Source organism: Rhinatrema bivittatum, chromosome 3 (genome assembly GCF_901001135.1).
Source record: "Rhinatrema bivittatum chromosome 3, aRhiBiv1.1, whole genome shotgun sequence".
NCBI lineage: Eukaryota > Metazoa > Chordata > Amphibia > Gymnophiona > Rhinatrematidae > Rhinatrema > Rhinatrema bivittatum.
This window is the reverse complement of record NC_042617.1, coordinates 310,138,035-310,163,443: the sequence shown is the minus strand read 5'-3', so window position 1 is coordinate 310,163,443 and position 25,409 is coordinate 310,138,035. Positions and strand designations below refer to the sequence as shown.

Genomic DNA, 25,409 nt, shown 5'->3' with positions numbered 1-25,409 from the left:
TCGGTCATGATGTCATGTATTATATCTCTCTCTCACATACACACACACAGAATGCATGAAAAAAATCAAACAGGCTGTATGATGCCATTTGTGATTTTCGCCTGCAGGGATGCAGTTTAAGGAATTTATACCTTTTATCATAGGTGCAGGGCAATATAATTACTTGTCTTATTATGTGAATTTAAAATGCTGCAGAATGCATGCAAGGACAGTTTTATAAATGAAGAATCTCAAAAAGATGCAGATTGTTATAATTTTTTAGCAGAAGGTTTAATCCTTCTGTTTTGACAATGGTGACTACTTCAGGTGACAGGGCTTTAACCCCTCCCCCCCCCCCCCCCCAACAAAAATGATTGTACAAGTTGCTTAATCTCAGCAAAAAGGCCATGAAGGGACTATCCTTAGCTCATAGCTCAAGCCCTGAATTTGGATTCCAGTTAAAAAAAAAAGAGAGACCAAGAGTAATATTCCAGTTCCTTTCATTAATATATTTATTTATCAAAAATTTACATTCCATATAGTCCATTGTTCATAGTAGATTCCATATGTAATTTTTACAGTAAATAATTAGCTGGGAGGGCCATGCTGCCTATTGAAAGTGGCTTTTCCCATAGAATAACAAGACCTTCAATTTGCTTGTGAGTTTCTGTTTTGCATCTTCCAGTTCCTTGTTTGTTGGATAAGCATGCTTTTCCTCAGGTACTGCACATACAAAATGTCATATGAAGCCTAGGATGTGTTATGTGGAGGATGCCATAAGACTGTCATTATCATACATTGTCAACTGTCTGGTGACAAACTACACAACCTGAACTTTGTGTTCTGTGTTCCTTCCGCAACAATGTAAAGAGGGTGATTTAATCAATAAAATCAGCAGATATGATCCAGAAGTAACAGAGCAAAACACTGAATTCATTGTAGCATTTATACTAGGAACTCTTTAAAGTATCCTGCAATGGATACATTTTTTGGAAACAGATTAAAAAAAAAAAAAAAAGTCAGATGCACAATGGACAACTTCCTTAAGACCCTGCACCTGAGGGATTTTCTCCCTTTTGTTTCAACGAGCCTATACTGGACTATTCTCTTAAAACCTCCATTACTGAACCAACCCCTTTAGACTAATACAGCCTTTTCAGCAGAAATCAGAAAAAGAATTGTTTGCTTTTCTACAGTCAACTCGAATGCTTCTAAGCTCTTCAGTGAAGGGACCTTTTCAATCCTTTTGTACGGGAACGCAGGTCTCACCACACAGCTCTTTTCATGTGCTTGCATTTATTACACCCATATTTGCTTTCTAGAAATTACCATAAATGCCCTCATGCCTCACATCTAATGTCCCCACATCTAATGTAAGACTGACTACCTTTTCATATCACCGCTCTCCTCTCTAGCTCTAGCTAGCCCTCTCTAGCTTGCCTTCATTGTCAGTCTGTCTTGCCCGAGCTGCATTGATCACGTGCATTGGACTCTCAGAGGATGGGAAGTGAAAGCAAAGCTCTGGAGGCAGATGACCCTGGGTACAAAATGTGTGCTGCCCCTCGGCATGAGGGGGGAGAGCTTTTTGTGGCATCCGGCCTTGTCTGTTTCCATTCCTTCTTCATCACCCGGCCCAGTCTTTGGCTTTCTGTGGCAATGCATGTCTCCATATGACGTGAGTTACACAAGTTTTTTTCTCAGCTTTCAATCTTAAGCCATTTCTTCCAGGGCAGTGCAAGCAGAACACAGTTGAGCGTTATCTGAAATGACAGGGTCAGACAATTAAATAATCGCCATCCTATCCTTTGATGAGAACAAACCGATCATTAAAAATATGTGATAAAGCTGGGGGGGTGGGGTGAGGGGGGGGTGTGGTGGGTGGGGAGAGGAGGTGTGTGTTCCAAATCCTTGGCAAGCCTTGAGATCTGTATTTTGGATGAACATGAGAATTATCGAGAGATGATGTTGGAAGTCAGCTTTCCAGATTTTTGATAGGAAGCAAAGGCCCAAGCAGGCTGTGGGTTCAAGAGCTCAGGCACAGCAACACCTCTGGAGAATTCATAGGTCAATAAGGTACCTCTGTGAGCAAAGCATCAGCTCTGCCCTCACACTGTCAAAGCACCCGCACACACTGTAGTGGTCAGAGAAGGCTGGACGCTGAAGCGCCTAGATCCCAACAGTGATGATCGGTTCACACAGGGTCTTCCCTAGCCCCCCTTTTACTACAGGTAATTTCTTCATAAGAGGCAGTTTAGGAAGTGATGTGTAAGACTTTGGCCCAAGTTATAGAAATGTGAAGCTTTGAATGCCTCCAAGGGACCTTGGTTTGGGCTCTCACCATCAGATGCCATCTTCCAATGCTGTGATGGATTTAGGGTTTTGCTGCCCCTGAGCCAGCGGTTTCCAACCTGTATTTCCGGCAAAAGTTTCACTTCATCGTGGCACACCATGACCATTTTCACCTTCTCTTCCCTCTCCCTCAGCAGAATCACCTTGTAGTCCCTTTCCTCACCCACGGCCATCATCACCTTTCCTTTCTTCTCTCCCCCCCCCCCCCCCCCCAGTCCTTATCTTCTTCATCACTTCTCTTGCCTTCTTTCTTCCTCCACCCCACTAGCACCATCATCACCTTCCCTTCCCTCTCCACCACCCTTGCCATCATCATCACCATCACTTTCCCCTCCATCCCTCTCCTCCATCCCCTCATACTAGCACCTTCTCTTCTCTTTGCCCTCATTCCATAACCCATCATTATCAACTATCTTACTTTCTCTCTTCCCTTTGTTTTTTCATGGAATAGACTTAGTTTTTGGGAACTTGCCAGGTTCTTATGGCCTGGATTGGCCACTGTTGGAAACAGGATGCTGGGCTTGATGGACCCTTGGTCTGATCCAGTATGGTATTTTCTTATATTCTTATGTTCCCATCCCTCTCCTCCACATCCTGATATCATCATCGTCATCATCGCCTTCCCACTCCCTGCACTCCTCTCTCTCCACTCCCTGGCGTTATCACCTTCCCTCTTCTCCAACCCTTAGCATCATCATCATCATCATCATCATCTTCTCTTCCCACCCACCCCCCACAACTGCCTGACATGATCATCACCTTCTCCTCCATTCCCTCTCCATCCAGCCCCTGGCTTCATCATCATCATCATCATCATCATTTCCTCCTTTCCCTCACTCTTTCTCCCTTCACCACAACCCCCTGCCCCCCCCCCCCCCCCCCCCCCCCCACCCGGCATCATCATAATCATCCTTTCCCACTCCCCCCAGCAGCATCACCTTCTCTTCCTTTTCCTCTCCTGTTAACCCTCTCCCCCACCTACTGGCATCATCACCTTCCCCTCCTTTTCCCCACTCACATCATTCTCCCTTTTCTCTCCCCCACCCCCAGTATCATCTTCACCTTTTCTACTGTTCTTTCTTCCTCCACCCCCAGGCATTATCACCATCCCTTCCCTTCCTTCTCCCTCTCCCTTTCCTCTCAGCATCATGATTTTCTCTTACCTCTCCCACCCTGTAGCACTTGTCTGGTGCTGCTTCTTCCTCCTCCGCCAGCTTGCCCCTGTAATACAGCACAGGCCCAAACCTCACGCAAGACTACAGGCCCCACGCAGTTTCAACTGCACAGGAAAGCCAGCAGAGGGGGAAGCAGAAGACAGGTGCTGTTATTCAACACGTTGCTAGCAGGAAGACATCCTGCAGGCCAGGAGAGAAAGCAAAAAAGACTGTGTCTGCTCCTCAGCTCTTCTCATATGGGTGTTTTGGGGGTTTAAATTTGTGGTACAGCTGCACTATAGCCTTGGCACACTAGGTTCCTGCAACACACCAGTTAGGAAACAGTGCCCTAGGCACTATTGGTGCTGTCAACCCTGCACGTCCGCTCCCACCCCCCACCCCCCACCCCCCCACACACACACACACACACGCACGCACACACTCACACCCCTCCCAGAAGGTCAGGCAACAAAGAGTAGATCTAATGCACAACCCCATGCTATTTTATGACTGAAATTTGAAAATTCTGAAGCATATTGGCAGACATTTCTATCTTGTATATTACATTAGAAAAACAATTTTCCAACCTTGTTTGTGCCTGTAGAATTTATTTTGTTTCTATTGTGTGAGAACAAGAGATCTCAAGTATTTGCACAGGGAGGAGATCTCAGAGATGGGAAGGAAAGAAGCAGAGGGTGAGAAGACAAGGGATGGGCAAAGAACACAAGACTTGCCATACTGGGTCAGATCAAAGGTCCATCAAGCCCAGTATCCTGCTTCCAACAGTGGCCAAGCCAGGTCACAAGTACCTGGCAGGATCCCAAGGGGTAGAGAGATACCAAGCTGCTTATTCCAGGGATAAGAAGTGGATTTCTGAAATTCTACCTTAATAATGGTTTATGGACTTTTCCTCCAGTAAGTTGTCCAAAGCTTTTTTTTAAACGCAGCTACACTAATACCTTTCACCACATCCTCAATCAACAATTTTCAGAGCTTAATTATGTGTTGAGTAAAAATGTATTTTCTCCTATTTGTTTTAAATGCGTTACCTAATCACTTCATTGAATATCCCCTAGTCTTTGTACTCTTTGAAAGAGTAAACAACTGGTTAACGTTTACTCGTTCCATTCCACTCATTATTTTGTAGGCCTCTTTTCATGTCTTCTATCAGCCGTCTCTTCTCCAAGCTGAAGAGTCCTAACTTCTTTAGCCTTTCCTTATAGAAGAAATGCTCCATCCCCTTCCTCATTTTGGTCGCCCTTCTCTGTACCTTTTCTAATTCTGCTGTATCTATTTTGAGATGTGGTGACCAGAAATTAACACAATACTGAAGATGAGGTTGAATCATGGAGCAATACAGAGGCATTACGATATTCTCTGTTTTATTCTCCATTCCTTTCCTAATAATTCCTAGCATTTTGCTTTTTTGGCCATCACTGCACACTGAACAGAGGATTTCAACTTATTATCCATGTTGACACCTAGATGCTTTTCCTGGGTGGTGACTCCCAATGTGGAGCCTTGCATTGTGTAGCTGTAATTTGGGTGGCTCTTCCCTAAATGCATCACTTTGTACTCGCCCACATTAAATGTTGTCTACAATTTGCATGCCCTGTCTCTCGGTCTTGCAAGGTTCTCTTGCAATTTCTCACAATCCTCTTATGATTAAACAGATTTGAAGAGAGAGGACTAAAGATTGGGGAGAGGAGAGTGAGAAGATAGGAGGACTGGGGATGGGGTTGGGGGAGAAGATAGAGGGAATGGACTGGGATGGGGTGAAACTGGAATGAGAGGAGGAGGAGAAAGAGATAGAGGGTGTATAAGAGGGTGGAGGATCTGGGATTAGAGGGTGAAGGGGGAATTGTAGGATCTGGGAGAAGAGAGAGGTAGGAAGAAAAGTAGGTTCCAGGATCTGCAGCATAGAATCTGAGGTCAAGGGAGAGAGGATCTGGATTGCAGTGATATGAGGAGAGGAGAAGGGAAGTGTCCCATATGTGCTTCAAAGCTGTTCCCCTTTACATCCCCTCCAACCTCCCTCCCAGTCTGGTATATATATTCACACACACACACACACACACACACATACCCAGCACCAGTCCCATCTTTATCACACACACACACACACACAGTGTCCCCTTCCCTTTTCCCCTTTCTTTTACACACAGACTCATATACTCCCTCTTCTCCCAGCCCCTCTCCTCACCCCCAGTGATCTATTTAAACACTCCTAACCTCTCCAAAATGACCCCCCCCCCCTGCCTTCTGCTCCAGGTTTACCCCTCCTCTCCTGTTCCTTGCAGCTAGATCAGAAAGCAAAGGGCTGCTCTCTGCAGAGATTTGGCACAGCTGGAAGGCAGCAAAAGTTAAGCCGGCCTGCTGGCCACAAATTTTTGCCATCCTAGGCAGAGACCCAGTGTGCCTTCAGACAAATCCAGGCTTGCTTCCATGTGAAGGTGGCAAATCTAATGTGTCAATTCTGTCTGTGCTCAGCTTTACTCTTCCTTTCATCCATGTTTCCAGATCTTGTCTGTTTTTAATGCTGTGGTGGCCTCCAGAATACCCTCCAGTACTAAATTAGCTAATTTTCCACCAGCAAATCACATTTTCCCTTTTGACTAGGTATTCTGCCACTAATCTACCTCTCATCATCTCATGTTCCTTTTCATTTGTGATCACATCCTTACAGCTGATAAGAGTTCTTCTATAACACCACCTTTCAAGTGTCTGGACTTTCTTAATTAGCTCTTTACTATAAGTCCAGGTTTCCCCTTCCACATCCCACCACTGAGAAGATGTATGCAGTCAGTAGCATTCAGCTTTAAATCTTAGTTCCTCATACGAAATTCCTGGTCTGAATTAACATACAAAAAGTTGAAACAAAAATCCTGCTGTAGACCTCCCCCCAGACAAGAGAGGGTGTTTGCTCTCCATCATTCCCAACAGAAACCCATGGATCAGAGGCATCAGCCTACACAGGACATGAGCTGATTGTTCCTGCATAATTAGCAATTTAAATATTTGGAATCCTCCTATGAATTGCAGCTTTGCTGCTCCTCTCTGGCTTTATCCTAAGCCCCCCTCCCCCCTCTCACTTCCCCACCCCTCTACACTGTAAGAGAGCTGACAAGATATAATCAATCATGTGCACTGATAGCGCAGGCTTCACAGCTCCCGTCTGTCTAGGGGTGGGGGGTAGCACTGGGAGAAAGCCCCATTCTTTATACTGTAGAAGCCAGGAGGGTCCTGGCTGGTGCCAAGTAAAGATGGTGGGACAGCTTTTTCTACTCCATAGTGCGGCTCAGTCACAGGGATGCCCTTTCTTCAAAGGCCTCTTCTATGACAAGATTTACTGGAAATCTCGACAAAATATTTAGGAATAGGTATTGTAAACTGGTACGGATAAATGGAATAAGAAAGGGGAATAAGGAAGAAAGAGAGAAGACAAGGCAGAAAAAGAAGGGAGAAGAGGCAGGAATCTTCTACAACGAGCGCCGGAGAGCTGCTCCTTTAGCTCAGATAAGTTGCAGCTTCAGATCCCGGGCTCGTGGGTCAGACTCAGAAAACGAGACTGTGGCACTGTGGAGGAACGCCCTGAACATGGGAGACTTGACACACTAAAGCAGAGGCAGGAAGGAGAGAAAACGGAGAGCGAGAGACACAGATGGAGTCTGGGAAAGTGAAACAGCCAGAGAGAGAGAGAGAGAGATCGGCTTAGGGTGGTGATCAGAGCCTGGCACAAGGTTCACACGCCCACACAGGGCTCCGTGCCCGCCGCATTTCCCACAAGACTCTGAATTCTTAGATCAGGTTAGGACAGGCCCCATCTGCAAGGAGCATTCTGCTGACAGACAAGGAGAGTGCTGATGAATTAAAGAGACAGAGCCCTGTAAATATTAATCAAGGTTCTCTTTCTCTCTCCCTCTCTCTCTCTCTCTTACACTGCAGGAAGAAAGCAGATGGGCAGTGGGACAAGCGTCTACTCAGCACAGAGAATGGCTGCAAGAGCTAATGAGTTCCAGCTTTATTCCTACCAGAACAACTTTACATAAAATCAATGGCAGGATGCAGGCCTTCAATATTTTATTAGACTAGTAGCTATAGAAATCTAAATCACCTCAACTTCTTTCATAAAGATTCATGTGTATACTCACTCACACACTCTTACTCACATATGCATACATTACTTACACACCCATAACCCCCCCTCACACACACACACACACACACTTACAATCTCCACTCCTGCCACTCACAGAATTACATACCCACCACCCATACACACACTGCCAAACACATATTCATAAAAACACTCACCCCCATCTATCCATCCATAAACCCATCCATGCACCCCCATCCACAAACATTACCTACAAATACACCCACCCACTGTCCCCGCTCACGTCCACTTACACTCACAAAGCCTGTCAAGAACATATATAGACTCATATATCCACCCACAGGTACCTCCTTACACCCACCCATGCACACACAGCCATTCACAAACGCCCACACCCACATTCATCTGTGTGTGTAACTATACTACCCTTTTGTACCTTTGGGAAAAATCCTTGTTGGAGCCCATCTCTTTTCAGGCCCTTTCCCCCCTCCCTCATCCCCCTCACTGTTCCCCTTTTTCTCCCTCCCCCCCCCCCCCCCCCACACACACAAACCTACACCTCACCAATACATACCAAGCTTCCCAAGCTCACATATGCCCACCCTTTCCCACCCATAGCTCGTCACTTATACCAGTGTGGGCACACAGCTTTTTCTGTGTGTGCCTTTGAGAAAAAAAATCCTTAAACCCCCCCCCCCCCCCCAACACTTCCCTCACACACACACACACACACACACATACACATGTTAAGAGTTGAGAATGGCATCCTTCATTCATCTCCGGGGTAACAGTTTTACGTTTACAGACTAGGGGGAAGCAGAAAAAAAAAAACCAACAACCCAGCCGCAGAAGTACGAGCAATCAGGAAAGCAATGTGTTGGAAGTCATTAGGCTGTTGGGAGAACAGTGAGCTGTCTTGGAAGGTGGGGGGGGGGGGGGGCAGATCAATGCAGTAACCTTTCCAGGCTTAGAAGGTGAGCACTTCTCCTCTATCTATTTTCTTTACCGAGGTGTCAAGCCCTTCACGCCACCCCGGCCCACACTCACCCCCCACCCTCTCCATGCACAGCAGCACCACCACAGGCACCCGCGTCCTGACATGCACTGGCCAGTTTGGGCCACTGTAGATCCACGGAGCCACCGGCGAGGAACGAGGCGGTGGCTCCGTCACAGGCCAGCAGCAGCACAGACGCCTGCCGAGCAGGGCTGCGCTTTAATAAAAACCAAACCCCTGCCATCGTCCTAGAAGGACTTCCCAAGAGCATCTCTTCAGGTTTCCAAAAGGGGCCCGATGGACCAAAAGGTTTTCCTCCTGTTTGGTGTCCATGGGGAGAATACTTAGTATGTCTGGCCCAGTGTCCGGGCATGTGGCCGTGTATTTATTTATAGCCGATCGTAAAATGTGAAGCCCCAGCAGAAGGCCCACGTGTACCTCAACCGGATAAGAACATACTGAAATGAATTCTTGCAGTGCCCACCATTACCTTTTCTCCTTCTAATTAAAAGTGATTTCCAATCAACATACTTGGATTTAAGTTGAAGGGCCGGAGTGGGAGAGCTGAGCCATGGCAAATGCAAGGGATATAATCTCACTTATTAAAATATATTTCTTCGCTACCTTTGCTGAATCCAACTCATACAAAGACAATAAGGATGATTTAAAGGCGCTTTTATCTGGTAAGGCAGAAGGTAGCCTCCAAGTAATTTTACAGGCTTAAGAAGATCTTCACGTGGGGGTTTAACCACTTCAAAACGTTTGTATAGCCACTGTAGCCAAATATCCAGTACAAGAAATATAATCCTGGTCAGACTTCCCGTCTGGCTGCAATAATAATAATAAAAAGACTCTGCGACCCACATGTTGGCACACAGGGCATACAACCCCCCCCCCCCCCCCCCCAAAAAAAAAATCCACCACTCGCCACCTCAATTTTTTTTTTAGAAATCTCAGCAATGCTTTACAAGTCGGAATGTTTAAGCATTTTCTTTCTTACCATGCAAAAAGGAAAATAGGAACGAAAAGAGAAACTAAAACCCCGAGGCGGGGGGTGAAATAATAGGAGGATGCCTCAGTAAATAAGTGGGGGCTGGATAAATATTTATCCGCGCTACCTCATTCCTGTATATCTCACCTCCCCTGCCCACCCTATTCAATGTGTGCGTCTTCCGCTGAAATGTCTGATACGTGAACACATCAAGTGATTGGAATTGGCTGTCTTATCATATTTTTGTCAGGATGTAAACCGTTGTGCTCGTCACTCGGAGCGCCGGTATATAAAACGCTAAATAAACAAATAAAACAAATACAATCAGACTGCAACTGGGTATCTCTTGGCTTTTCAGCAAAGGTGCGCCAGGAGCTCTCTCTCTCTGGTAACTCTGGAGTGCACTTGAGCGGCTCTGGCCCCCAGTACACGGAAAGTTTCGAGCTCATTATTGTAACATTGCTCTACATCAAAAGAGCCAACTTTTCAAAACGATTGGGAGGGGGTTGTTAAACTCAGCACGAATTACCCCCCCCCCCCCACTCTGGGCAGGAGTTCACTCGATCTCGGGGGTTGCCCACGCACCCCCCCTGCACCCACAGGGCTGGCACCCAGCCCTCTTGCCCTGGGCTGACGCGCACACACGCTCAGGCATGCAGATCAGCTCCACCGACGTGACAGTGCTAAAAAATAAGTGCAGACTCACGAGTGCCACTGTCAGGATGGAGCAATGAGACATTAATGGCCCAGTCCCCCTACCTAACCAAAAAAATAGGAAGAACTGAAAGGCAAATAATTAAAAGCACACACACACACACGCACCCGCCGCGAGATGCAAGCTCGCATGTCCGCAGCTGGCAGCCGGTTCCAATCTGCGACACACACATGCACTTACCTTTTTTTTGCTGCTGCAGACCCATTCTGAGGGAGGAAAAAAAATTATATGTACGTTTCTTAGTTCCCAGAGAGAGATCTGTTGTGGGAACTATTTCCTATCATCCCTCTTGTGAGTGTTGGCTGAGAGTCTGAAAGTTACAAATTGCTGCCATTATCTCATCAAACAGCCTCTGCCCGTGAACCTTGGCCATTGGCCAGGAGCTGCTCACGTGATCCCCTGCCAATATATCCAATTTCAGCTGGCTTTTCTCTCCCTCCCTTGGCTCTTTGAAGGAAGTGTCCAATTTGACATGCTTAACAGGGCCAGACTGAGAATGAGGGGCTAGACCTGATTTGGGGAAGGACAATGCTAGAGAAATGAATACTTACGAAGAGTTGATCTGTGCTGGAGAGAGCAGTGATCACTATGCAGGGACCTACCCTGTAGAGCCCAGGCTCCAGCATTTGCAACAGAGGCCATGCAACGTCAGCTGTGCAGGGGAAGGACGTTTTGTTGCTGGAAGGCAACTCCAAATAGCAGGGCATCACCCAGCCCATCTTCAGCCTACTTACCCTGCTGCTGGGGGGCTAGGTGCCATTTACAACCCCCCTCTACCTGTCAGATCTGCTTTCTCAACCCAAGGCTACAATCCAAGCTACCTCCACCACTATCCAGCCAATTGCTCCCATGACGTCGACCTTACTGGGACCAGTTTCCTCCCCACCTCCGGGTATCCAGCAGGTCTTTCTGGGCATCACTGTGGAGGGCGGCTACTGGAGCAGTATCAGGCCTGTGGCCAGGATGCTTTGACTCTGCCCCTGTCCAGTTATAATTCCGCATCAGAAAGGGGACCTGCTTCTCGGGAACTCTGTGGTGACCCCAAAACTTTTGAGTGGATGAAAGTGAAACGAAATGCTCCCAAAACAGGTGAGTCATACACACATTTTGCTCTTCCTTGAACATGATGAAATAATAGAGAAAAATGATGCATTATCTGTATCGGAGTCTTAGGCTGTGAAGACATTTTTTTCTGTTCTACTAATGGATTGGTAGCCTTGATTTAAATATACTAAATGGAGAATAATAAAACAATAAAGTATGATTGACTAACCAAAAGAATTTTCAATCAAGAAAATATTTCAACATGAAATAAGACAAGCAGCTTTTATGATGTAGCATAATTGTATGTATTATTTTCATGTTGACAGGGGACTTTTTAAATGTTGCACTTTTGAGGAAGGATCCATTAGAACTTAAAAAAAAATAATTAAAAAGCTAAAACAAACTTTGAGAAAACAACGTTTCAAAAGGACTTTGTTATAGAAGCAGACTGTTTAAAATAAATCAGCAAAATTGTTTCTTCTTCAAAGTTTATACTGCTTTGGTCTTAACACGTGATAAAGAAAGTCAGGATTTTATTTTAACTTAAAAATATATTTTGATTTATATTCCTAGCATTTTTGCTAACTTTTTACTTATTTTATTTCTAGCTAAAATATTATATTAACTAGAAATTCATATTTTTTAAACATACACAACAAAGAAAATATATAAATCTACCATAATCTGAACATTTTGTTAACTTTTTATTGTTGGTTATTGGCAAAAAAATTTCTCCTTTTTTATTGTATTTAACTTAAAATTTTCAAATTTAAATTATTTGCTTTTGGAACTTTAGAAGCCTTTTATTGCTATGAAAATTTACAAAACTTTACAAATCGTTTTACTTTTTTTGTTTTCTACAAAGTCTTTATTGAGATAACTTCCTGACCATCTCTATAAATATTCGGTAAGGGATGAAACTGCTTAGCGCTAGTGTTAACTTAAAGGGCTTAAAAGGGGCAATTCGTTCTTTAGACCGAGCTCTTAGTTCATTTCCAAGTGTAAGATTGTTTTGTTTACATTTTTTTGTAGAATGCCTGCACAATGCAATGCCAGGAACTGATGTTTGCAAGAGTATAAATCATAGGCATTTATCCAATAATTAGCAAATGTAAGAAGTTATATTTTCATCAGTTTTAGCAATATTTTTTGTTAAGATGAAATGTCGAAGAATAATATAAGATGGCTTACTGGTACAAAACCTACGCAAAGGAAATGTAGGACGGAAAGGGAAAAAAGAAAAAAAGAGAGTTTCAAGATAATTGGGAATGTAAAAAAAGACTAAAAAGAACCGGACTAAATGAAATTATATCGGATGCGATATATTCTTAAAAAGTTATCAGGGCTTGGATTTTCTGTACAAGTATCTTCTTTGTAGATACTCTTTTTTTAAGTAAATAATACGCTTTTTTCATTTGTATATGCGTTTATTCACCTCTGCTGTTTGATGACAGAATGTGACTATTAAAAGTTTGGAAAGGAGATGGAAATCATATTTCCAAAAACAGCTAGTTGTCTGTAAAGAAAGACAATGAGATTTTTTTTTTAATTTCATTTTGTCTGAATATCATGCAAATACACTCACTACTCATTCCAAGGATTACTTCTAAATTTAAAGAAGTCAACTATAGTAAGATCCATTTGAATTTTCAAGGACTGAACAGCTTGACTTCTGAGCTAAAAGTGCAGCTCCTCTTTGTTTACTGCCCTTGGCTTGTTTTTATTGTGGAAACTGGAGAGATCAAAGGAGGGAGCTTCCTCCAAGTAACGGATCACCCCTCCGCTATTACACCAGATCCTAGAAGTTGTCAATGAATGCATCTGGGGTTGTGTTGGTCCAAGTGCTGAATTTAATTGCACAGAGCAGGAAAAAAAATGCACTCTCAGGGGTTTATTGTACTTGAAATCAGTCTTTTCTCCTTGGTTCTTCGACAAAGTAGTTTGCACATTCTATTATTCGCCAGACTGGGAAGGGTGAGAAGGATACAGAAGTAAAAGTACGGATATAGGTAGATAGGTATTATGTACAGATAAGGATATATTGATAGATACAGATTATACAGATAGAGTGACTGATCGATTGAAACATATAGTTTCCAAAATCCAGTGCTTCACAACTTACCCAACTTCTAAAAAACAACACACATGAAAAAATACAGGGTGCCATTGTTCTTCTTGTTACTTTTTACAAGTGCCTTTTTAGTTATTTCGTACGCGAGCCCACCAGAAGGAATGAGGACAGTGCGGCAGGAGCAGAACCGAGCATCAGGCGTGTGACTGCTGAAGTGCCTACCTGGGCCACTGTCTTCCTGCAGGGCGATGGGCCAGGAGCAGCGCTTTGATCAAACGGTTTGCATTCTGGAGGAAGGAAAACGCTAACAGACTTATTATATCCAGGGTGCCCTCCTTCTGGCCATTAGTTCCGAGTTAAACTCAATTTGGCTTTTCCTAGGTGGAGGCTTGCTTTTAGGATTTGTGCAAGGGTGGGAAAAAAAATCGATATTTGCGTGGAAACCAAAGCATAAATTGCCACACTATGTGCCTCGGCAAGGTCATTTACTGCTCGCCAGTGTGCACTGAGAACCATTGCTTGCTCAGCTAGGCGCAGGACAGGTTTTTCCTGCTAAGATGGAAACCACCTCTCAATATATCTTCGGGGCCCATTGTGCCTTGTCCCTTTCAACTTAAAATAAACACTCTGCGATTGGAAATGTCACCGAGTTTTTATTTAACATTCATTCTGCATCTCAAAGACAGAATGGAGTGCTGAGGGGCAGGCCTCCACGTCAAATTCCTTTTTGAATCTTTTCTTGCCTGCCAGAGCTGTTTATTTACTAAATTTGGTAGGGAGTAGCTTAGGCAAATTTATGATCTGGAAAGTTTTTTTTTTATTTTTTAATGTGATTATAACATACACCCATGGCTATTTTTGGCCCGTGAATATGAAAAACAATTGTTCAAATCCAATCCGAAGTACTTTAAATTATGCGCTTTGACAGCTATAGGTTCAAATATCATCTCTTAGTGCGAGGTCTGCCTGAAGCATTATTTCAAATTAGCACATTAAAACTGGTTGCTTACTGTACTTCTGTCGATCAAACTTATAGTTAAATGTTCAAATTTGAAGAGTTCGTGAAACGTTTTGTTTTGTTTTTTTTAATAGAAATGTCTCTACATTTCTTTCTTCTAGCAAAATCCGGAGACTGCGGGTTTTCCAGGGAGCCTAGTGGAGTCACCCCAAGGACCAATTTCACCACAAAACAGTTGACTGAACTGGAGAAAGAATTTCACTTTAATAAGTACCTGACCCGGGCCAGGAGGGTGGAGATTGCCTCTGCTTTGCAGCTCAACGAAACCCAGGTTAAGATCTGGTTCCAGAACCGCAGGATGAAACAGAAGAAGCGAGAGAGGGAAGAGTTCCCTGGAGGGCCAGCTGCTTCCAACGAGTCCTCCCCGGAAAGGCCTGACACTGCATCTCCTGCCTCTTCTCCCTGCAGGAACAGGGACGTCCTCACCCCCACCACTGACGAAGCTGTCTGAATACTGTTTCAGCTGGTGAACGAACTCGTTTCTTTTGAATGTATGAAAAGTACCGTACAGACCCCAAATCAGATTCTGAAAAATATCCCCACTTCCCTCCCCACTGACCATCATCTCCCCAAAAAGCACACTGGGGTATTTGACCACTTTTTTTTTTGTTTGTTTGCTATTTTCCTGTCTGGTATTCCTCCCTGTTTTCCCCAACATCCACCAGCAAGGTTTCCCCTTGGCCCTCTTCTGAAGTCACAGCCTGCTTTCTGTGACGTCATAGTCGTTGCAGTGAGAGTGAATAGTGATGTCACCAAGGGCAAACGTTGCTGCATCTCTGACGGAATCTGCTAGGGGAAGAGGAAAGGAATATCCGCCTCAGTTAATGCTGATACAGGAGGTAATGCAGACAAGTATTGCACTAGCGTTAAAGGGAGGCTCAGCTATATGTTCAGCGTCGAAGCGTTGCCGAGCATAGTCGTAAAATATTTAACGCTTTCAGTCAGTGCACCTTATACATACCGATACCAAAGAAAACCAAAGATTTGACAAACATGCAATGCCTTACAAAGTTGAAACAAGAAAAAAATGATTTCTAAGGAAACCCCCAGCTGACATCACTTTGGTGCAAAACGAACTTCTTCCGCCTATCCTTTTTCTGAATAGTAAATAATATATTGTAATAATGACATATTGTACCAAAGAAAGGACGTACACTAGTGGCCCAAGGAACAGACCGATAGAAACCCAGAAGGCTGCGCTTTTTAGACAATATTTAGTAAAATGTTGCCTGATTATGTCTGCTTTTTCAGTAACAAAAAAAGCCAAATATGCAAAGATTTGAGGATCAAACAGAGCAGTGAATTCATCCAGTCCCTATTGTTAGCACATATATAAATATATATAGGACAACTCGGTCCTTCCACAAAGTTCCAAATATTTGCTAGCTTCTTAGCAGGTACACTTACCCTCCAATAAAGTCAGTGCCGATGCAGAGCAGACTGGATCTGAAAAAAACTGGGGAATAATGGTTTGTGGAAGGCTTCAGTTTATGGACACTGAATTAAGACCAGTTCTGCTGGATATTTTAGTCATCTCTTAAGGCCAGCGACCCAGATCCCAGCAAAACAAAACTGAAATTTACCAGTGATTTTCACATATTAAGATTTTTGTTACTATTTTTCTTTATTGTCAAGCATAATTCTGTTCTGTCTTTTGGTACTCACAACTTCACAAGTTGTGAGTACCAAGAACTGGAGTTCGGTACCTCATTGATTAGGGGGCCTCGGGCTAGCCATAAACGGGCAGAAAACCTTGCAGTTAAATTTGGGCTAAACTACTAGACTGAAATAGAGTGACTTCCCTGCTACTAACTAATTTGAGTGTTAGCCTTTATTTCTATAGTTACATTTCTAAAAGTGTTGCTCTTGTTTTGGCAGATACTATTTTGGTTTTAACTTTGTTCCGAGAGCTTAGCACCCAGGATAGACCAGCAAAGTCTGAGTAAGGACTGAGTGTTCCACCTTAGGACTCCGTATGGGGACTGAGTACTCCCCGTAGATAAGGTACAAACAGAAGAGTAGGGGAAGAGGCAGATTCAGCCAACGGTACACGTAGCAAGGAAGTTCATTAAGGAGGAAATCTTCCGCTACTAGGATGACAGACTTAATCCGCCTCAAAAATAATTTACAGCAAGTAATTTATGGGCGAAAGAAAAAAAAAAAGTGGCAAAAGCTTAGGCGATCGCGATAAAACCTTAGGGTAGTGAGCTAGCAGTGTGCTTTTGTCAAAGTCTGCAATGGGGAATCCCAATGAAATCGTAACACCGAGGTCTAAAGAGGAACGAAAGCCCAGGACTTCTCCCCCTAAAGCGCTGGGTAGTACTTGTTCAAGGGCCGGGAAATGATTTGCTAGCCAAACCCAGTGAGATTTCTAAACCTTAAAAGCCATAAAATAGAGGACTTATATTTCAGGAAAAAATAGGGGGAGTGAGAAAAAAAAGGAGGAGAATGAAAAGGCCTAATAGAAAGAATCCCAAGGAAAGGGGGGAAAAATTAAAAGCTTGAAAGAAAGTCGTCAACGTTTTGTTTTGGGGGTTTTTTTGCAGGAAAAAAATAGCCTTCATAACGCTCTTTTGCAAGGAAATCGCAACAGCTCAGACAGAGCGACTTCTCCGCGGTAATACCCTTTGAGCATCCGCTGGTTGACTACGCGCCCCCCCTTTCAGTTTTACTGAACCTTGCCTCTGTGGGAACCAGCGCTCGGTGCTAGGCTCGTTTGCAACCACACTGTTGTTCTGCCTCTGCGAGAAAGTTTTGTTCCCGCTTTTGTTTGGTTTCGGTTGGGAGGAGGGGTTAACAAGTTTTAATTCTGCACTTCCAGCTGATCCCGGGCTGCGAATGCACTGACAGTTTTTTCCAGGTGTGGTGCCGCCGCTGCTGCCGCTTCGTGTCCTTAAAACTTTTTCTTTGTTTTACACAATGCTTTAAATAAAAATTAAAAAAAAAAAAAAGAGAGAGAGAGCGAGCGATCTGATTGTGAAAAATTAAATGCACCCACTCCAACGTAATCTAGCGGCAAAAAAAAAAAAAAATTCAACCAAAGATTTTATCTAGCGGCAAATCAGGAGGAAAGCGTTTTTGAAAATTACTCTAAATATTTATGCAGCGTCAGGAGACAGAACATTGTTTGAGATGAAAGCCTCTACGCTAGCTTAGAGGCTGAGGACCGAGTTACAAAGGCAAAATATCTTTTTGGTTTTGGTTTTTTTTTCCAGTAAAATCAAATCTTTTCAGGATGCTGCACACCCACTCATTCTATTATTGATTTAAAAAAAAATACTGACCAACCCCCCCCCCCCCCCCCCAAATAACATAAACCTCCTGCTTATCGGTCTCATGCTTCTAAACGGGGGGAGGGGGAGGGACTGCAAACGAGTACAGAGATCAGGAGACTGGGGAGGGCTGTGAGACCTGTTACTGGACTAACCCCCCACCCCTCCCAAAAAAAAAAAAAAGGGGGTAAGGGTGACTTGGAAAAGGAAGCATTCATAGCTGCACTGCATAACACCAACAGAACAAAAACTAGTAATGGTAACTGTAAAATAAATGAAATGCCTACCTCTGTTTGCCAGGACTATCAAAATGGATTATACGGGTTTCTCCTTAAAAAAAAAAAAAGAAAGAACTATGACCTCAATCAATAAACAGATTATATATGTATATACAAGTGTTTGGGTTTTATGTCCGAGTGTGTGGACGTGTGCGTATGTGTGTCTGGGGCTTGTTAAACTTTGTTCCTTCCAAAAGGCAGAGAAAAAAAACCCCGCAAAGTGGAGGAGAGGCTCAGGGTTAGCTCCAGTGAATAAATCCCTGGGCTGAGCAGCTCCTTCCAGGGCCAGGCGCGCGCCGCACTACACTAAATGTTCCGTGTCATCTCATTTAAGTTTATTTTAAGTACTTTTTGATCTGCTTCCCAGCTTAACCCCGGTCAAGAAACATAATTCACCCCTGGATTATAGCACAGCGAGACATGCCCACGGGATGTGCCTTCCTCTGTTACAGGCGAGATCTGTATTTCTGACGTTTCCAATCGAGATTAATAGGGAAATTCGCTGCGCGTTTCTTTTCCTACACAATGGAGCCAGGGCTTGCCTTTGTTTTTTGGTTTTTTTTTAATCATCAGTATTATTATTATTATTATTATTGTGGCACCTGCATTTTGGGGTATCGGCTGCCAAAAAAGCTTCCATTCAGCCAAGCTTAAGCAAAAGGCTGAAATCGAGGAACTAAAGGTTTTTTTTTCTTAACTAAGGGCCATAGACTATGCAATCTAAGTTGGTGTTGAAAGCCAAGAACAACTTTTATTCATTCTAATAGAGGACGCACAATTCCAACTGCCCTGATGAAAATCCATAGCGAAATACTCTTTCTTTCACCCATGACCTTCTGACCTCTGGCTTGCCTCAGGAAGGGTCTGACCCGGTCACTGGCTCACCCTGAGTCAATAAAGTCTGCCTTCATTAGCATAAAACATGAATCCAGTGGCAGGTTGACAAATTATTACTTGGAGCTAAAGATCTGCTAGCAGTCCAGCTCCAGTAACACAGGGGAACACTATGGGAAAAAAAAAAAAAAGAAAAAAACCAACCCAGTTTCATTATTCCAATTTAAAAGAATGAGGATGGTCTGATCATGCCTTCAGGACAGATGACCTTTACAAACCATGGCAGGTAGAAAATGCCCCATAAATGCCTAATTCAATTATACGTTACCAGTATCAGCTAAATCAACTGATCTCTGTCTAAAGCCGCTTCTCTCTAACATGAACGGCCCGGTCCCTATCATACACCGATCTTCAAGGTCTCTTTGAAAATAGAATTGAACATTAGAAGGGTAGAAATGTGCTCTCTGGCTGCTCAGTTTACCGTTGACCGTTTGCATGTCTCTTTCGGGATGGCTGGTGCTTTTGGGTGCTGAAAGTTTTTGGAAAGGCTCTTTCAGGATGCTATCAGCCTTCACAGTCCTCTCCTTCCATGTCAGGTTGATGTGTGTGAGTTCTCTCTCTACCCGCATGAATCTAGCCCACAGATGGGAGTTTCTGAGAGGAGGCCAGATCCTTGATTATATTTTTTTAATTGCATCAAAACCGCTTTAATTTTTTTTTAGCAAGTGGAGAGTAAATATGCATTTGGAGGGATGTAGAAGGGGTGTCAGGATCTGTGTGTGTTTGAGGAGGAAGGGGGTCTGTGGGTGTTTGAAGAGAGGGTTGGAAGAGGGCTGTCGATGTTTTCAGGGATTGGAAGGATGCGTCGGGGTCCGTGTCCATTTGGAGACAGATTTGCAAGGGGAAGTCAAGGTTTGTGGGTGCTTGGAGAGGGTTAGAAGGGAGTGTCAGGGTTTGGGGGGGGATTTGGGGAGGGATGGAAGAGGGTAGCAGGGTTTGTCGGTGTTTTAAGGTAGACGAGAGCATCAGGGTCTGGGTGCTTGGGGAGAGGGTGGAAGGGGGTTTCAGAAACAGGGGCTCAGCTGCCGCAGGAGGCAGCGACGCCGCTTTGCTCGGGTAACAGCCTCAGGCAGAATGGAGGCAGTGCTTGCAAATCTATCTCAAGCATATTCATTGAGGATATCCTGAAAACCAGGCCAGTTTGCAACACTGGAGGACCAGAACTGCCCACCCCTATGTGAGGAATAGCAGGGGAAATGACCTTCACTCAGGCCAGAAATGCATTTCTTGCCTCTGAATTGTTTGCACGTTCCCTACATGAGAAAGATGAGTTTGGCTACACAATTATATATCTACAGGGGACGCTCAGATGAACTCTGGTTTGGGTCTGCTGGGTGTTACTAATCCTCCGTGGCCACTGCCCATTGATCCGACCCCAGCTTGCGTGTTCTTATGTTGTTTCAGACAATTTTTTTCACAAGTTTCTCAATTCGTTTCCAGCCCGTGGAAAAATGAGTTGGGCTATTGCAGTCAGAGGTAATAGGGCTGTCCCGGTATTTACACAGCGCATGCAAACTCATGCAGGATCCAGACCCACACTCTGGGGGAGAGATGGCCTGGTAATTTTCTGTCAAGAAAGGAAATCGGGCAGGGGCCAGCGGCAGCCTCCACCTTCCGCTTCTTCCCAACGAGGAAAGGGAAGAAAGTTCAAAAAGGTTCCAGCAGAAACCTGGCACGAAAATCACCCCTGCTGTCTGCACATTTCAAATGCCTGCGCTGGATGAACATTTTCAGGGGGGGGGGGAATGCAGAAGAAGCAATGCTGTTATTATTATTATTATTATTATTATGGAAATGATTCAGGAACAGCTGGGGAAAGTTACAGACCCAAGTCAGAAAATTCCTCAGCAGTGAATGCACTAAACAGAGATGATGAGGCCAACCCAGTCTGACCCATTCTCCCTTCCTGTGCGCTACCTCGCACGCCACTTGGAGATCCTTGTTTCACCTTCATTTCCTCACAGGCGGACATTCCCTGCGTTTATCCGAGGCGATCCTGAATCCTCAGGGACGGTCATTTGCCAACAGCCTCGCGGGCGCACGTGTACGCGCCACAGGACACGGCCGTTTTACAACAAACGCGCGTATATGCACACCTGGTATAAAATAGGCTGAGCGTACTTACGCGCGCTCACGATTTTATAGGGGCGCGAGCATGTACGCAAATGCCGCCACTACCAGGTCAGTGGGGGGGATTTTAAAACACACGCGACGACGCCATTACCAGTTTCCCCAGTTCATTCCCAGTTTGTCCAGGTAAAGAATAGGTAAAGAATAGTCCCCTAGTTAAATAGTCTCCCTTTTAGTGTTAGCCCTGACCCTTAAAACCCCACTCACCTCTTTAGTTTTTGTTTTAGGACTTACACGCCATCCTCGCCGGAAGTAAAGTTAGGCGATAGGGGACCCTGGCGTGCGCTTGTGTGTGTGTAAGTATTTACATGCTGGTTTCATTCGTATATCCAGGAGTGTCCATGCCCACGCCCTGCCTCTTTTCCATAGAAAAAATGTCGTGCACGTACCGGGGGATACGCACGTATGTGGTCACCTTTTAAAATCCAAGTGGCACGTGCCAACCCGACTTCTGCACATAACTCCCAGCATTGGCGTGCGTAGGACTTTTAAAGTTCGCCTCTTAGTGTTTTGGCCTCCATCACCTCCCCAGGGCAGCTGCTCCAGGCATCTATCACCCTTTCTGTGGCAAAATACTTCCTGATATTATTCGTACCTAGGGACCTTCCTCTCCGGTTTTTATTTTATTTTGCCAGGGAATTTCAATGTTATAATTAAAAAAAAAAATCAATGGAAAAAAAAAAACCTTTCTTAAAACACAGAGGAGAAAAATCATTGGAAAAGTCATTTTTCCACTGATTGTTTTGTTATAACATTGAAATTCCCAGGAAAAATAAAATATAACCTGTAAAAGGGTCACATTATTCATACCATGACCCCTCTCTGCAGATACTGAGCCCATGACAATTTGGATTTTTTGTTGTAATTATTCATCTTTCCAAATCCTAGCTCATGGCGAATTATATAGGTATTGTCTCGTCCCTAGAGGGCTTACTATCTAAGGAGTTCATTTACAAAAGGATTTCTCCCATTTCGTGTCTAAGGGAAAATCTTTAGTAACTGAGGCCCTAAGTTTATACCTGAGACAATGGAGGGTGAAATGACTTGCCCCAAGGTCTCAGTGAGTAGCCTAGTGGTTAAAGCAGTGGACCAAGAGCCAGGGTTCAAATCACACTTCTCTGGTTCTCAGTCCTCTGCTCTAACCGTTGGACTATTTCTCCACTCACATTTTTATCTTTGAATACATTGCTGCTTCAATAATTACTGATTTTGAGGTCAACAGGCGCAGAGGTGTTCTGTGTGTGGATGGAGGAGAATGGCACCCAGTGGCGTACCTAAAGTTTTTGGAATCTGGGCAGATAACCCCCATATATAATTTTAAAATTTCTTAAACATCAATAAAATATTTCAAAACAGCAGACACATCAAATAACACCCAATAATTACAAATAATAAGGATTTAAAAAATCTCCCACTCTCCATATTTGTCATCCTGAGATTGTCATATATGACACAATATGCTCCCCCTCTCTTTCTTACACACACACACATGCACGCTTGGTGAGACACAGAGGGAGTATGTGTGTGTGTGTGTGTGTGTGTGTGTGTGTGTGTGTGTGTGAGAAAGAGCGATAGAGGAAGCAAGCGCGCGTGTGTGTGAAGGACACACCACATACTTCCTATGTGTCTCTCACAACACAGACACGTTTCCTCTGTCTCTCACCCACATATATGCTTCCTCTCTCTCACTCACACACACTTACACAAACACACACACATGCAGACAAAAACTGAACTGGAAACCACAACAAGCCAGATTCTGTATGCAGTGCAATAATGGAAAAGCAAACATCACTATGCCTCAAAACAATACAATCAAGAAATATAAATCAATCAGAATTGTAAAACCATACTAAAAAATTATACATATCAAAACAGATGATGAATAGAATTACCAAATACTAATAAAATATTTCAAAATAACAGACACATCATATCTAATAATTAAAACTAACAAGGATAAAAAAAAAATCGTTCACCATACCTGGGAACTTTAGATTTCTAGTCATCTTGAGATTGTCCTGGTTTGGAGGAGAGTGCCCAGACTTTAACCCCTTTCACACATATATAAACAGGCACACATGCACAGGCACTCTCTCACAGACACCCGCGCAGACACGCTTTCTCCCAGAAACACACACATACACACAGGCATTTTCTCTCACACACACACACACACAGGCACCCTCACACACACACACACACACACAGGCACCCTCACACATACACACACACACATACACTCATACACACAGACACCCTTTCAAATACACAGACACACACACACACACCCCCTCTGATACGCAGGCACTTACTCTCACAGGGCCAGTCTCTCACTCTCTCATACACATTTTGGACCTCTTCTTTGGTGGCTGGCTCCAGAGCAGGGCCTTTTCTTTTTCCGCCAGCTCTGGAGAAACACCGGCGGCACCGCAGGGCCTCTTCATCTGCCACCAGCTCCAAGGAAAGGCTGGCAGCACTGCAGGACCTTCTGCTGTCGGCTCTGGGGAAACGCTGGCGGGGAGTAGGAACCCCGCCAGCATGTTACTTCTCCGTGCCGCCGCGGGATGGTGGTAATAGCACCCTTCCCCCTGTTATCACCCAGGGCAGATCCCCCCAGAGATCTAAGGAGCAGGAGGGAAGTTGGGGTGCCCCTTTGAAGCAGCATCATCACCCCTACAACAATAGGGCACTGTGTAGCTGCATCTAAAGCCGGCCCTGGCAGTCAGGCTTGAAGCTTAGCAGCCAGAAGACGCTCTGGTTGGCCTTGAACTGAAATTTGTCTTCATTTCACTGAGTGCAAAAGCTCTGCCCGTGAGCCACTGTGTGGGTGCCTTAATTGGAGGCTGTGCAACCCAGAAAGGGTTTACTTGCAGCCTTAAGCACACAGCCCCACCCCTGAGGAGCTTGGTCCCCGGAAGCTCAAAAAGGATAACTGGGAATACAACAGTGTTCTGCCAACTTGAGGGCTAGTGGACCTGGAGTGTCCCATGAGTAATTATACCCATATAGCTGTTGCAGTAAGTAGAAGAGTATTGTGAAAGTCTTGTATTTGCATTATCCCTATGCTATATATTTCTACCCTGTAGAAATGTAAATCAGGTCATTATTTTGGTTCTGCTTAAATACCTTTGAATAAACCCCTGTTTATGCTTTAACTGGAGTTGACTTGTATATTGCAGGGAGCCACAGAGATTAAAGCTTCCTTCCCTGCTCCACCTCTTCTTCTGCTGGAAAGTCACCGTTTCCTTTCATGGTTGGGGTCCCTTTCATTAACTAAGGAAGATCTGCCAAAAATTCAAACTGCTATAAATGAACACACTGCAGAATTTCACTACATAATTGCAATTTAGCATTTAGAAAAAAAAAAAGGGGGAAGAGGGCTGGGTTATTTGCAGTGCTGTGTTTGGGTCATGTGGGGACCTATGTTGGTTTCTAGAGCCTGGTTTCCGATCCATGGGCTGGGGGTTGCTGCAGAGTCAGCACTCATAGTCCAGCTAGTCTTGAACTTCTACCCTGGGAGCTTTGAGGCACACTCTCCAAGGATGAGCAGTCAGGCCTCTAGGGGAATCGCCTTTCACTTAAGCTGACTTCTCTTTGTTAAAGTGTTTGTGGTCTGCCCTCTTTGCCTGCTTACTGTCTTCTGATAGGCCCAGCAGAAGATGGCGTATGTCTTCCCTGCATCTGGCCATGCTTCAAGATCTGGCTGGTTCATTGCTGCACCTGTGGTTTTGGATCTACGCACCAGCTTCTTGTTAACCCTGTGCTTCTGTCTGTTTTGATGGCTTGGATTTCCTGGCTCCTGACCTCAGCCTGGCTTTGACTCCACTTCTGCCTAATGGATTTGTGGCTTGTTGCTAAGTTACTGCGTGTCAATGAGCAAACCGTCTTACAGAACCCTTGAGCCTAGTTTCCAGTTCTTGAGGGCTGGTTTAGTGCCAGTGGTGGACCTTAAGAGAGTCTTGATCTCCCAATGGCTGCCCACACCTCAGCCCCCAAGGACCCTGTCACCAGTCCATGGCAGGAAAGGATGTCTCAGGCATTATACAACAGTGACACCTACTGGCCAGACTCAGACATTAGCTGGGTTTCAGAGGGAGCCATGGTCTGTCTCTGCAACAGAGGGGAGGTTTCAAAAACAAATGGGGAAATGCCACTGGGTAACTGTGAATGGAGCTGCATGGCACTTATAAGCCAGCAGAGACTGGTCCAGAGTAAGCGGAAAGCCTAAAGGAGCAGGAGGAAGCTGCCAAGCCATTTTTCCTACTCCCCCACTCCCAAAAGAGATAAAGGATTCAATGCAGAAACATTCCTGCATTTTTTACATTTTGCCTACTGATTTATTGGTCTTATCTCCTATAAATCATTTTCTAGTGCCAAATTTTGTCCGCTCAAGAGAGGAC

The 25,409-nt window shown here is 44.5% G+C and overlaps 1 protein-coding gene and 1 long non-coding RNA gene across 2 annotated transcripts; one reads left to right on the top strand and one right to left on the bottom strand.

The window, feature by feature from the left end:
* Positions 1-473: 473 nt before the first annotated feature.
* LOC115087697 lies at positions 474-10,665 on the bottom strand. The gene is made up of 2 exons (XR_003855580.1): positions 10,480-10,665; positions 474-1,739 (listed from the first exon to the last, which is right to left on the bottom strand). It is a non-coding gene; the product is annotated as an uncharacterized LOC115087697 (long non-coding RNA).
* Positions 10,666-10,707: 42 nt separating this feature from the next.
* On the top strand, positions 10,708-18,092 carry LOC115087691 (homeobox protein Hox-A1-like). Its single transcript, XM_029595187.1, has 2 exons — positions 10,708-11,388; positions 14,534-18,092. Exons 1-2 carry the CDS (start codon positions 10,839-10,841, stop codon positions 14,881-14,883), a joined length of 900 nt encoding a protein of 299 aa, XP_029451047.1. The 5' UTR covers positions 10,708-10,838; the 3' UTR covers positions 14,884-18,092.
* The last annotated feature ends 7,317 nt before the right edge of the window (positions 18,093-25,409 follow it).